General features: G+C 41.4%; 1 protein-coding gene across 3 annotated transcripts in view; it reads left to right on the top strand.

Moving 5' to 3' along the window:
• Window positions 1-13889, top strand: part of LOC139625133 (dnaJ homolog subfamily C member 13) — a 30722-nt gene that overhangs the window by 2757 nt on the left and 14076 nt on the right. For all 3 annotated transcript variants that reach the window (XM_071484810.1, XM_071484808.1, XM_071484809.1), the window contains exons 2-20: window positions 427-507; window positions 5932-6007; window positions 6572-6721; window positions 7191-7232; window positions 7342-7542; window positions 7770-7976; window positions 8454-8549; window positions 8762-8853; window positions 9087-9253; window positions 10107-10186; window positions 10297-10466; window positions 11352-11451; window positions 11573-11680; window positions 11777-11932; window positions 12043-12099; window positions 12195-12316; window positions 12519-12594; window positions 12805-12900; window positions 13007-13147. In XM_071484810.1, coding sequence (XP_071340911.1) covers window positions 440-507; window positions 5932-6007; window positions 6572-6721; window positions 7191-7232; window positions 7342-7542; window positions 7770-7976; window positions 8454-8549; window positions 8762-8853; window positions 9087-9253; window positions 10107-10186; window positions 10297-10466; window positions 11352-11451; window positions 11573-11680; window positions 11777-11932; window positions 12043-12099; window positions 12195-12316; window positions 12519-12594; window positions 12805-12900; window positions 13007-13147 — 2205 coding nt within the window. In that variant the 5' untranslated portion in view covers window positions 427-439. The remainder of the gene's footprint in view (window positions 1-426; window positions 508-5931; window positions 6008-6571; window positions 6722-7190; window positions 7233-7341; window positions 7543-7769; window positions 7977-8453; window positions 8550-8761; window positions 8854-9086; window positions 9254-10106; window positions 10187-10296; window positions 10467-11351; window positions 11452-11572; window positions 11681-11776; window positions 11933-12042; window positions 12100-12194; window positions 12317-12518; window positions 12595-12804; window positions 12901-13006; window positions 13148-13889) is intronic.

The following is a 13889-nucleotide window of genomic DNA, read 5'->3' on the forward strand; positions in this document are numbered from 1 at the left end:
TTATGATAAATTGGAAGTCATGTGCCACCTACTGCATTGATGCTGTGGCTCATAGCTGAGGTAATGACACTGAAGAATCAGTCAGTCACAGAGTGATGGAAAATCACTGTTTACTCTTTTAGTTCTGTCGCTGAGGGAGTGTCTGGTGGGAGTCTCTCCCTCTGAGCTGCAAAATGTTGAATGGCTGTGTTAAGTGTGTTGCAGTATGGTGGAATGTGTGTTATATAAACCTGATATAGTAATGACTTGTAAAAAGTCAGGGGGTAGCTTATATGTTAACTTCCCTTCTGCTGTGTAACTAAAACATAAATCTTTCTCTAAAGTAATGTGCAAATAATGTGCAAATCTTTCACCTTTTTGCTTTCTGAATGCTTACCTGTGTTGAATATATAGAAAGACTTACTTTTTTGATCTCCTGTGTTGTAGGTCCTTTGAAAAGATGAATGTCGTCAAAGACAACAAAGACCTGGCCTGTTTCTACACCACCAAACACTCTTGGAGGGGAAAGTAAGACTTTTTTCTTTTTTTTTTAACTTTTAGCCTCACAGATAGAATTTCAGTGTTGGTGGCATTGTGTATCTCACAGCTTCTTTGTATCTGTTTTCAAGGCAGCATTAACCTTACCTCTTCTCTTCATCACCTTGTTAAGGAGGTTTGGGAAAATCTTGAAATCCTGACTCAGTGTTTCCATTGTGCTGACTTCCTTATCTCAGCTAAGGACAGGAGGTCTGCAGAACAATCATCAGCAGTTATGTGATCAGTGTGTTTTGTAAAGCTAACCCAGAGAAACAGATATTGATAGTGAACACAGAACAGAACTAATCTGAAGCAAGACCACATCCATACACCAGCTGACCTCTTCTCTAAATGTGCCCAGAGCAGGAAGGAAGTATTTCTTTGACTGAGTGTTTCTGTCAAATGGAGCTGTTCTCATATTGACCCTATATTTATACAATGCAAGATATTAACATAAAAATAGACATGGACTGGTGCAGTTTATTACAGAGGAATGAGACCAATATACCATATCAGTAATATAATCTGAATAGCCCAATGTCCATGATCGTCTACTGATCCCAAGTATTACACTTTACACAGTATCTGGATTCTATCAGTGCATAGGTTACCTGTTTGTTCTTACATTATAGATTATAGCTTGTTGTTGCATAACTCACTTAGTTCAATATAGACCTGAAATGATGGGACTGTTTGTAACAGGTGGTCCGCAAAGATAATAGAATGGACAAGCTCTAGTTTGAGCAATGAGCCAGTGGGATCATATTACCAGTACCTGCTTTCTAAATGTCTTTGTGCCATTAAGGCCTGCCATTGACTCAGGTGACTTAAGCAGGGCTGCAGAGCATTAGCCATCATCAGAGCTTCATCCTGTTAATGCTTCCTGAAGTGTCCTGCAGAGACAAGTGTTGATGCATATGTGTTGGACAGTGGAGACTGATGGCCCCATTCAGAACGACACAGTAAAGGCAGATCAGTGATTTATCTGAATTAGCCAGCAACGTTTGTCAGCTGACTTGGTTCCATGACCATCCTCCTGACCTGGGTTGAACAAGGGTCCGAAACTTAATTTATTGATATTAACATGTAATTTATTTAACTGACTCTCCAAAGAGAGAGAGAGAGACAGAGGCAGAAAGATCACAGGACAGCGTGAGCAAGTGGCCAACCGTGAGAGAGCGAGTGTGCATAGAGAAATGAAAAAGAGAGTTTGTTTGGTGCTTGTGTAATGTGTACGAGTGCCGGCGACCAGAGATGAACCTTTTGACAGACATCCATGAGCGGATCCAATGCAATTCAGCAGCTCCGTGTCACCTGCACCTCTGCTGTATGAAGAGGGTTCAGGTCTCACAGAGCGTCAGGCCAACAGAAAGAGAGAGAGAGAAGGTGATATGTCAGGATATCCTCTTTCAGTTTGTTACTTTTGTCTTCAGTGGGTGGTTAATTATGAAAAGTAAATATCCTAGTTTAGTCATTTAGTAAAAAATATAGCATTCAACCTGTGTTTTTCTTTCACAGTGGCACAGTAAAAAAAAAAAAAACTTAACCTATTAGTCAAAGGAAACTGTGCCAGGTTTTTCCTGATAGTTTAAATGATCATGTTGTTACATAGAGAAACCTGTTTCAGACTTTTAACAGTGACTGTGCCACTGATGAAAGGAGCACAGCTGCTCACTGTAAATACAGAACATGTCCCCAAATGCAGACTTTAATTAGACTCATCTGTGATGAGCATGCTTCTTTTTTGGCCATATATAAAAAAGTACTTTTGTCATGTGAATTATTGCTGTGCAGCATGGTAGACATTATTCAGCATCACTTAAAAAGGTCTGCTTTCTTTTTAAAATCTAGGACAATGTTGAGTTGCGTTGTAGTTCTGGTTTCCTTTTTACATGTCTAAAACCAGCATTTCTTCATGTTTCAGATTATATGGTGAGATAATCTAATTTGTGAAAATTGCTGAATGTTCCACTCAGATCTTGCCCAGGAAACATTTCTGCAGCAGTTAAATTTACAGAAGACCTAAAAGTGTTATAGTGTGTGTCCAGCTTTAGCGTTACAGCAGCATTTTTCCCTCTCTCTCTCTCTCTGTTCTCATGATCATGTTTAATTCAAGTCTTGTGACTCCAGCTTGTAGAGTATATTAGATTTTTCCATGTGTGTCCTCATAATAAAGGACATTTCCATGATTTTTACACATGATTTCTTTATTTTTTCTTTCATTTTCTTAGTTTTGCTTTTGTTTTGCCAGGTACAACATTCCTCTACTGCTTTTCAGAGCATGACAATACAAATCACAATCTCCTTTGAACCTTCTATGACTGCCTTTATACGTCTGTATGTTAACAATAATAAGGCTGGCTGCTACAATTACTTAAGCCATATTTCTCGTGAGCTGTTTTATATACCTGTACATGAGTTGTGTTGTAACTGTCTTTTGTGTCTTGTGTTCAGTTTTGTCTCTTCAGTTGTTCCCTTCATTGTACAGTGCCTGTGTTGCCCACATACAGCTCTCTCTGTCCACCACTCTCTGCATCGGTGAATTCCAGTGTTTGTTGGGTCTTGTTTAGAGGATTATGCAGTGTTGTCCTAGATGTTTGTGTGTAGTCACACAAATCTGTCTTCTTGGTGGGAAATTGAGTTTAGTTTGGCGGAGTGGAGAGGCAGTTGTGAAGAGGTTTAGTCAGATACAGGAAGTTGCTTAATGTGCCACATTATGAGCCCTTGGAAGTGGAAGGAAAACCTTTGCTGTACAGTATGACTGAATGAAGATGTGTAACTGAGCAGAAACCATATGTATGATATAAACTGTACCTTTTAAAGCATGTTTATATTGTGATCATTCCTCCTCATATATTTTCCTTATGGAAGAATAAAAGGAGCATGCCACTGTTTTTAACCATTGGCCACAAAACCCATTACTGCTGACTATTTTCTAAGGCATACAAGAGTGGTTTCGATTTGCATTTTCTTTTTTCTTTTTTTTTTCCTGCTATCATGAGCCTTTGGTTTCCATTCATTCCGTCATGCCCACTCTTGGCAAATAAACTAAATAATATAAGCAGAAATGGCATTTACTATGATGGATTACGCAACACAAGGTTGGTTCTCTGCACATCGATTTTCATATCTTTGTATGAATGTAAATCTGAGCCACAACAGCATGAGTTGTAAAATGGTCAGCAGTAATGTGGGGTGTATGTGATTTGTTGTAGATAGGCCACAGCATGCAAAAACACTGGTATGCTCATTGGAATTCCTGGAGAGTGCTCTCCACATGTTATGATACATTTTCTAATTTAATGTCTCACTTCAGTCTCAACTCATCCATGCAAATGTTACTTTATTTAGTTCCTCTGTACTTATCACTGCATCAGATGTTGATAAGTTGTCTAGACAGGCACTTATTATATCTTCTTATATTGCATTTGGCTTCAATCATGAAATCAGTCTATACTCTATTTAGTCTCTCTCTCTCTTCTGCTTATCTTTCAAATTAATATAGTTAGTGTGCAAAAGCAAGAAATTAGTTGTTAGCCCAGTCTTCTTTGTATACATTATATACACTTGCTAAAAATGATCACAACTATAGTGATTATAGTGAATGATACATTATGTATTGTTAGCCAGACACAACAGGGAGGGTTGGCTATTTCCTGTCTGCTAATATAGAATTTGGGGGGGGGGGGGGGTGAAAACAGTCCACAGAGAATGAATAATTAACTAGGTTTGTGCTGACACCCAAGTTAATCCAGTCACTTAGCACCAAGGTCAGAATGTGCACAGGCAGCGCCCTGACATAAGGTCAGAGTTGTGGTCTTATACTTTGTGTCCCAAGATGACATAACAGTGGAGAGGAAACCTCAGTGCGAGGAGAGGTGATTAGAACAGAGGATGAGTGCTTTCTAACAGGGAAGGTGTCTAAAAATGACATGACATTTGTATAATTGTGGAGAAGGAAGGAGACTGACAGTGAGATGTGTCTGGACATAATATTCCACTTCAGCCTTGCCTCAGGCTCCTGTCTGTCCTGTCTGTTTGTGTTAATCATGCACTCCGTACACAAGTGCAAATGCATTATGTGGAAGTAACATCTCAATTTGACTTTTCTTTTCTTCTGCTTTTTGACTAGCTGCGTAAATGGTAACATCACCAGACCTTCTCAATTTTATTCAGGCCTAATGAGGATGTGCAAGAAAGAAAGGAGCCAAGTCAGCATGTTAAGTGTGCAGTAGAGGTGCTAAAAGAACATGATGTACAAGGGTGAACATACATGTATACCAGTGCATAAATAAACCTTTACATTTAACACTTAACCACATTCTCTTCCTGCTTAAACTGCCCCAAATCTAAAAACCTCTCCAAAACGTATTCTTTGCATAAACAAAACCGTCCAATGATTCATTTTCAGATCAAATGCCAGGCAGGATGCTGTGAATGCTGCAAAAATGGTTGCAAGAACTGTTGCAAAATCACACAGTGGTCAACTACACGTGGACATGCCTACATACTCACACACACTTCACACACGCACACACACACACACACACACACACACACACACACTTTCAGAGAGCATAACATGCAGATGATTGGCAAAACAGAATTTCACACTTCCTTCCTACTATGTGAGAAAGTGCCCCACTCTTATAACATTTCAAATTAGTGTCCGTTATTTCAGTGTCAGAGTGACTCATTACATAACTGCTAACCTAACTTAGAGACCTAATGTGTCTAATACATAGAGAGAATAACAAATTCCCTAGTAGTAATGGCTGGATCTTATGGAGAAATACTCAGAAGTCACAGCTGTGTCACTTCAGTCTTACATTACACATCTGCATTGAGTGGCAACAGCAAGAATTAAGGCTACATGTTTATCACTTTTCACTCCGGCTCACTGGATAGCTTCCACAGCTTTAAAAGTAGCAGTTGGTAATCTTATCTCATCACCTTTTCTTCCTGGTTGTGCATCACCATTCGCTCATAAAATGTCTGGAAACGGGCATAATAAACCTCGATGGATGACATCATCAGATAAGCAAGCTCCAGTGATGTCACCTGTCCTTGAGTCATCATCACCCCCTCAGAGGGCTGCAACAGTGGTTACAAATGGACCTCCTCCTCTTACACCATCCAGCCCTCTGCCAGATGTAACAGAGCTTTATTCATCCATGAGATATATTTGGCACACTGGAAGTCTTGAGACGACAGGTTAATCGATGTAGATGTTCAGAGTTGTCAGAGCTAACTGGATCTGGGTCGTACATGATGCCACACATTCACCTTGCTTCCCACATTCACTGCCAGTGTTGTGCGACTTGCTGTGCTGTTGTAGGTGTTGCGTCTCATGTGCAGATGGTGGTTGGTAGGCATTGTTTCTGACTCATCCCTGATTCATCCTCTGTGTTGCAGGTACAAGCGAGTCTTCTCAGTGGGGACACATGGCATTACCACTTACAACCCTACTACGCTAGAAGTAACAAATCAGGTCAGTATTCGTGCAGCTGGTCGAAGAGGAACTCCAGTGTCATTCAGGAACTTCATCTTTGCTGTAGATGTTAGCGCCTAGCAGGCGCTTGTGAGATGTGCTTTTCTCTGCCCCATGTGACTATTGAAAATCAATTTTAAATACATTGCTCTTTTGCTAAAAGCTGAAATGCAGTATGTCTAATTTCTTTTGCTCAACCTTTAAATATGTTTAAATATGCTTAGCTCTCAGCGCTGCACAGATTATGCAACTAGATGTCTTTGCACTGATTGGAACACTAAATAAGTCATAGTAAATACCCATTAATCATAAAACCACATACATTAACCCTCTCAGGGTTGATGGCTGTGACAATGACTTAACAGAGAGAAAAAGAAACACTTAATATCTGCTTACAGCTGTACAACTTTTCAAATGTTATAAGGCATTTTTTAAAGGTTTATAAACACTAAATAGGAGTACTGAAAGTAAAATGTTGCCATAACACATTTTCTCGTGATTGAATTTGGTTTGTGTAACTTTAACAGTGTGTTTATCTCTGTTGTTGCTGTCTGTGTTTGCCAGTGGCCTTATGGAGACATCTGTGGTATCGGTCCAGTAGGAAAAGGTCAGGGAACAGAGTTCAACCTCACATTCCGCAAAGGCAGTGGCAAGAAGTCGGAAACGCTCAAGTTCTCGACGGAGCACCGGACAGAACTGCTCACAGAAGCACTGGTGAGGAAGAACACTCACAGCTGCACCACTTCACCGCCATCACTCAGAATGACTAAACAGACCTAGTGCACATATTTCCTCAAAAGATCCAAGAAGTGGTGTTTGATATTCATGCTTCTCACTGTGTCATGACTGTTAATTTTGCTGTGTTGTTTAAAAGAAATTGCAGCAAAGTCAGTTAATGTCCAACACAGTGTTTGGAAAGGCAGTGCTTGCAAATCACAGGCCCTTTGACTCACCATCGGTGTTGATGTGAATCAGCAGATATGCTGATGTGAAGAAATAAACTCATTACGCAGAGATGTTTCGAAACTACAACAAGAATAGGTATTTCCCCACAGAACCAATTAAATGTTGTAAATTTTGCAGTGAAGACGGGGCATTTTTAGTTGTGACACTACAATGGTTTAACGAGCAGCTGTGTAAGACGACACTTTTATATAATATCTGTCTTTTTTCCCTCTCACAGAGATTCAGAACAGAGTTTTCAGAGGGAAAGATAACTGGCAGGGTAAGTACTAAGATCTATAAAAATGGAAATGCAAGTTATCAGTTTGAGTGTACATACGTGGTGAGACATGACTCAGTGATGCCTCAACAACATGTGTGCTCTCCAACAGCGTTACAACTGCTACAAGCACCACTGGAGTGATACACGAAAGCCTGTGAGTTTAGAGGTGACACCGGGAGGCATCGACCAGATTGACCCCCACACTAACCGAGTGGTGTGTTCCTACGACTATCGGAATGTAGAGGGTTTCGTCGAGGTCTCTGATTACCAAGGAGGATTCTGCATCCTTTATGGTGGCTTCAGCAGGCTGGTATGTATTTATGGAGTGTGTGTGTGTGTGTGTGTGTGTGTGTGTGTGTGTGTGTGTGTGTGTGTGTGTGTGTGTGTGTGTGTGTGTGTGTGTGTGTGTGTGTGTGTGTGTGTGTGTGTGCGTGCGTGCGCGCGCGAGGCTTCAGTATATCTCTTATGTGCTGTCATAACAAAATAAAAATTTCCCTCCCCTCCCTTTTCCCCTGTCGTGTTGACTCTTTCTCTCAGCATCTGTTTGCCTCGGAGCACCGGGATGAAATCATCCGCAGTGCCATAGAGCATGCTGGGAACTTCATTGGCATCACGCTACGACTGAGGAAAGAGGCTCTGACCTTCGAGGATTTTGTGACGGACAGGTTGGGGAAGTACAGCTCAGATGAGAGCATCACTTCACTGGCCGAGTTTGTAGTGCAGAAGATCACCACTCGCCATCCGGTCAGAACACTCTTCTTTTTCTTCTTCTTCTTCTTCTTTATACTGCACATTTTCAGCCTCTATTATGTCAATAGTTTTCTCTGCAAACAAAGAGAATGTGAAAATGTTGTTTTTTTTGACAGCTGTGTTCATCTTAAATTCACATCATTTTAGGATTTATGAGATCTGAAAGTCACGTCTCTAACTTTGGCTTTCTAAAAGATAGATGGTGTTTTTCAAAAGGCCAAATAATCAGCCAGCTCCCCGGTTACTCTGACTTTGACTCTAACTCTTCCTACATCTATTAAGTTCTATTCCATTATATTTAAAGTTATTGTGCCACCAGAGGTTTGTGATGTCCCATCCTTTGATGAGTTGGAGCTAACATTTCCTTAGCAATAGAATTAGTATCCACTGTTTCAAGTTTCATGTTGTGTATATTATTTCTGTCCTGAGGTTCTATGTTCTATGTTTGCGCTTTCTGTTGATCTCTTCCAGGAACCCGTTAAGCGCATCCTTGCGCTGACAGAGACATGTCTAGTTGAGAGAGACCCAGCTTCATATAACATAGTCACCATCAAACCCTTCGGAGAGGTGAGCGCTCAGAATGTAAAGAGACATCAAGTCATGAAAGGTTTCAGCAGAAAAATTTACTCAGAACCTTTTTGCTCTGTGCAGTTGTCGTCCCGTGAATAAATGTTAACTGAACTGCCTGTCTTTGTTTCATGATGTATGAGCTACATCACTGAAACCTCCCCCACTCTTTCTTTTCTCACTCTTACCTTCTGTCTCTTCCCCCCACTCAGGTATTTGCTCTCATCTGTGACGTAGACAACCCTCAGGTGTTTACAGTTGAATTCATCAGAGGTCAGATCAGGAAGTACTCCTCCACAGAAAGGTACACATACTCCTTTCTTTTATGTACGTATTGACACTGCAGGCCCTGTGGGTTTGTTTAATCCATTTTTGACCTCATTTGCCTTTTTTCAGTTCTGTTTACATGATGAGTAATTTGCTTGTGTGCCTTGTGTCTGCTGCACAGCCTCAACTCTTTCCTGTTACTGTGCACTCCACCCCACTGTAACACAATGTAATGCATTTAACTAAATCTGTTTGCATGTGTGTCTGTAGGGACTCCCTGTTAGCCAGCCTGCTTGATGGAGTCCGTGCATCAGGCAACAGGGATGTGTGCGTCAAGATGGCCCCCACGCAGCGCGGGCAAAGATGGGGCCTACTGAGCATGCCCGTGGATGAGGAGGTGGAGAGTTTGCATCTCAAATTCCTGGCAGCACCTCCGAGTGAGTCAAAGCCCTTAATCTTCATGAAGCTGATGTTATATAAATTGTTCAGATTGGTTTACAAGTACATTTATTAGAACTTTAAATGATTTTGACAGCAGTGTCCACTTTAGTAGTTTGTTTTGCTGGTGGTGGTAGTTGGCTGGTTTGCCACTTTGGTCCAGAACATTAAATGCTGACATAAAATGGTTCCCAGAGGTTGAATCCTTGTGTCCTTTGTAATCCAAGCACCACAATCAGGCCAACATTTCAGTTTGTCCAGTACTTTGCTTTATGACCAAATACTATCAGCCTCAGCTGTCGTGTCTGTTTAGTGCTAAATGTCAAATGATAGCATGCTAACACACCAGAATAAGATCCTAAACATTATACCCTGAAAACATCAGCATACTGGCATGCTAATTGTGACCATGTTAGCATGCTAACATTAGCGTTTACATCAAAGCATCACTGTGTTGTCCCTCTCATGTTTTACTATTACATTGGAGTCACAAAGCTAAGCTAAGATGCTTCAAAGAATAAATATCCAGCAACCTCTGAAAAACCCAGAAGGTTGTTAAACAACATCACTGATGTGAATATATTTCATCCAGATGGTCAGAAGAGTCACAGAATTCTGGGTATGTCTTTCCAGATGGCAATAGGTTTTGTTACATGACCTTCTGTTTTTGTTTTGTTTTGTCAAAATGAACGCTTATGTCTGTGACTGGAATAAAATGGTAATGCATCAGGGGCACAAATGGGTTTATGCTGCAAAGTGCAGCCTCACACAGCTGTAGACTCTTAGTCTTGTTTGGATTTTAGGTGATACATTCTTTTGTTAAATTGTTCTGTCTCTCCTTCCTTTCCTCAGATGGAAACTTTGCAGATGCAGTGTTCAGATTCAACGCCAACATATCCTACAGTGGAGTGCTGCATGCAGTAACCCAAGATGTGAGTGCGTTCACTTCCTGTGTGATTAATGAGTGCCCATCTGCCGAGGCAGGATTCACACTAATTTCTCCATCTTCATCTCTCTGTGTTTCTGTCTCTGTTCTCTTCAGGGTCTTTTCTCCGAGAACAAAGAGAAGCTCATCAACAACGCCATCCTGGCTCTCTTATCTCAGGAGGCTGAGCTGCCAGCTCTTAACGCTGAGCTGGAGAGCCATTTCCAGGCCATCCGACGCTTGGTGGCCTCCAAGGCTGGCTTCCAGGCTTTCACCCAGCTCCCTAAGTAAGGACGCAGCAGATATTGCAGCTTTACCTTCTTGCGTTATTCCTTCAAAGCATACTCTTGTCGAGCTGCTGGTAACAGGCATGCTCTGTCATTCCAAGGTCTGGTCAAGGGTCTGGACTCACAGATGCAACGTAAATATGAATCCATACATCTCAGTCTGCCCTTTGTCTGTCTGTATATCTTATCCTTCTTGTTCTTTTCCAGAGTCTGTTGGTCAGCCTCTTCTTCTTTTATCTTTGCTCTGCTTTCATCTCAGGCACTTCAGAGGGGAGGTTATGTCACTTCACTCTGTTCAGTCGAGCTGTCTGTCTCGATTTGTCTTGGCCTCCCACTCTTCCTCGTCATCTCTTCCTCTTATTTCTGTGCCTCCATCTCTTCTCCCAGTATCTGCTTTGGTCATTCAGTCCTTTACATTCCTATAAATCACATATATTCAACAAATCTTTCTGGGTCACTGAGATGTATGAGAGGAACTGTATTTACTGTTTATTCCTTGTTCCTGTGAAGCAAATGAGCCAGAATTGGTTTTTGTGAAAGATTCATTGCTGCGGTAGTTTGGTGTCTCCCTCACACAGCCTCACAACGCAGATCACTATAAATACATAAAAGGTTTATTTTTGCTTTAAGGAAAACCTCTTTAATGATGCTACCCTTAGTAGTTCAGTAAAAAAAAAATGTGAGGGCTGGTGAGGAAATGAAAAAACAAGCCACTTCTTAAGCAATGAATTCTTTGTGTATCCAACCCCAGACCTCGTTAAATAATACAGTATGTAAGGTTTATATTCTGTTGTATTTCTGTGTTTTTACGTTCCTCACTTTTTTCAATGTATGGTCCATGCAGCAGTTTTACTAACTCTGTGAATGTGCGTTTGTGTGTTCCAGGTTTAGGGAAAAGTTGGGAGTAAAGACGGTAAAAGCTTTAAAAAGGAACAACAACGGTGTGACACACGCTGCTATAGATATGCTCTGTGCTCTTATGTGTGTAAGTATTCCCTAAATATCTAGACATCAATCAAATTTATACAGACGTGGAAATACAGATCCATTGATTGATATCTTTCTTGCTGTTTGGCTGAGACCTTTTCTCTCATCTTTCCCTCCAGCCGATGCACGATGATTATGACCTGAGGCAGGAGCAGCTGAACAAGGCCTCTCTGCTGTCATCTAAGAAGTTCCTGGAAAACCTCCTTGAAAAATTCATCACTAATGTGGTACAATTTCTTCCTATGCTGGTTTCAGCCTGAGCTCAGGCTAATAAAGAAACTTACATGTTTCTCACTCTTGTTTTTTTTTTTTTTTTTTTGCAGGACCATGGAACAGGAGCTTTGGTCATCAGCTCCTTATTGGACTTCCTAACATTTGCCCTCTGCGCCCCCTACAGTGAAACCACTGAGGGGCAGCAGTTTGACATGCTGCTTGAGATGGTTGCATCCAATGGACGCACCTTGTTCAAACTCTTTCAGGTAGCTGGCTTGGCATACTGTTGACCTTTCAGCCCTGATCATGATAGTAATATGACTGATATAAATTCATTAGATGCTTGTGTACTGAAAAGTGCTGTTCTTATCTCTAGCATCCCTCCATGGCGATAGTGAAGGGAGCTGGGCTGGTGATGAAGGCCATTATTGAGGTAAGCCTTTCAGTGGGTTAAGTGCCCTACAGTGTGGATTGGACTCTGTTTAGTGTTCATGCTTTGTGATGATAATGAACCTGCATTTGTTTTAGGAGGGAGACAAGGAAATAGCCACTAAGATGCAGGAGCTGGCCCTGAGTGAAGGGGCTCTTCCGAGGCATCTGCACACATCTTTGTTCACCATCAGCGCTGATCAGAGGATGCTCACCAACAGGTCCAAGCTCAATAAATACACACTATCCACACCGCTGGTTCCAGCTGCTTGTTCACTAATATTCTTCTACTCAGCCCGAGGAACAATCATTGCATGTAACAGTAGAATCAGCCTAAGTTGTTGCAGTAGATAAACAGCAAGGTATGTTTTCTGGCAAATAACACAATGGCTCAGCTGCTTACTTCAGATGTTTCTTTATCAGGCAACTGAGTCGTCACCTGGTGGGACTTTGGACAGCAGAGAACCCTGTTGCCATGAACCTCCTGAAAAGGATACTGGTATGCCTCCAACTCAGCCCATTTGACACTTTCAAACAAATACTTGATGCCTGTCCAATACTCATGGCAGGAGCTATTAGTATAATGATGGTATGGTAATACAGGCAAAACAGTTCTGTCCAGGATGTAAGCCAATGTTTTTTTTGGCAGCTGAGACACCCTGTTTAAGTCCTGACCCATTTCACTTTGTGTTCTTCACTGTACTTTTAGCCAACAGGCCTGCTGGCTTACCTGGACAGTCCTGACCCAGTCCCAGAGAAAGATGTGGACAGAATGCACATCCGTGACAACTTGAAAATCGCCACGGTATCCAAACACATCACATCTAAACATTTTTGCAGACTGACCAAAAAGCCTAATAAGGAATTTGTCTTTGAAATATAATTGTTTTTTTTACATTTATTTCCAACAGGACCAGCTAAACCGAAACAAAGTGCCTGAGTGGCAGCGGATAGCAGGCAAAGCAGCCAAAGAGGTGGAAAAGTTTGCCAAGGAGAAGGCTGATCTAGTGCTGATGCACTGGAGAGACAAGATGGGCATAGCACAGAAGGAGGTGAGGATACGTATTCCTTTACAAAGGGACTGACAAAGGGCTGTTCTCAGACAGGCCGCTGCTGCTGCTGCTGCTCTGGTGTCTCTAACTGTTGCTCCTCCTGCTGATGCTGAGCAGTACTGCAGAGTCCAGAGACCGACTCAATAACACACTCTTCAGTCATCGCTGTTATTTTTGCATGGAAAGCATTGCCAGCTCTGATGCTGCCTGACCTTGTGGAGCCAGTCAAGATACAATCAAATGTGATTTTTCTGTGCCCTGCATATTTACTGGTCAAACTGCATGTGCAGCTTTTCATATACAGTATATTTAACAGACTTTTTCTATTTAGGTATGACAAACATTTTCCATTGCAGGTTGTTTTGTCTGTGCACCAGGGTCTGTCTTTGTGATGAATGTGACCAAAGTGTTATTTAAATTCTAAGGTCATTTCTTCGCTTTAAAGAATATCTCCTTTAGGATGGAAATGTGATTATATGTTTGAACTAAATCTCAGAGATATCAGGCAATTCCGACTGAACCTGTGTGGGTGGCTGGAGGTTGATGGTATCAGCTAAAACCTTGGCTCACTACTGCCTGGCTTTTCAACAAAATCACATCTACTATCAAACAAAGCTGCAACTCAAATCCTTTTTCTCCTAAATGTTTCACTTTTCCTTTTCTACACTTTTGTGTTGAACTGTTCAAAATGGCTGAAGCTGATCAACTGTGTATTTTGATTGGCTTGCTTGCACTGAATCAC

Source organism: Trachinotus anak, unplaced genomic scaffold (assembly GCF_046630095.1).
Source record: "Trachinotus anak isolate AG129_WGS33_773 ecotype Australia unplaced genomic scaffold, CSIRO_AGI_Tana_v1 ptg000009l, whole genome shotgun sequence".
Lineage (NCBI taxonomy): Eukaryota > Metazoa > Chordata > Actinopteri > Carangiformes > Carangidae > Trachinotus > Trachinotus anak.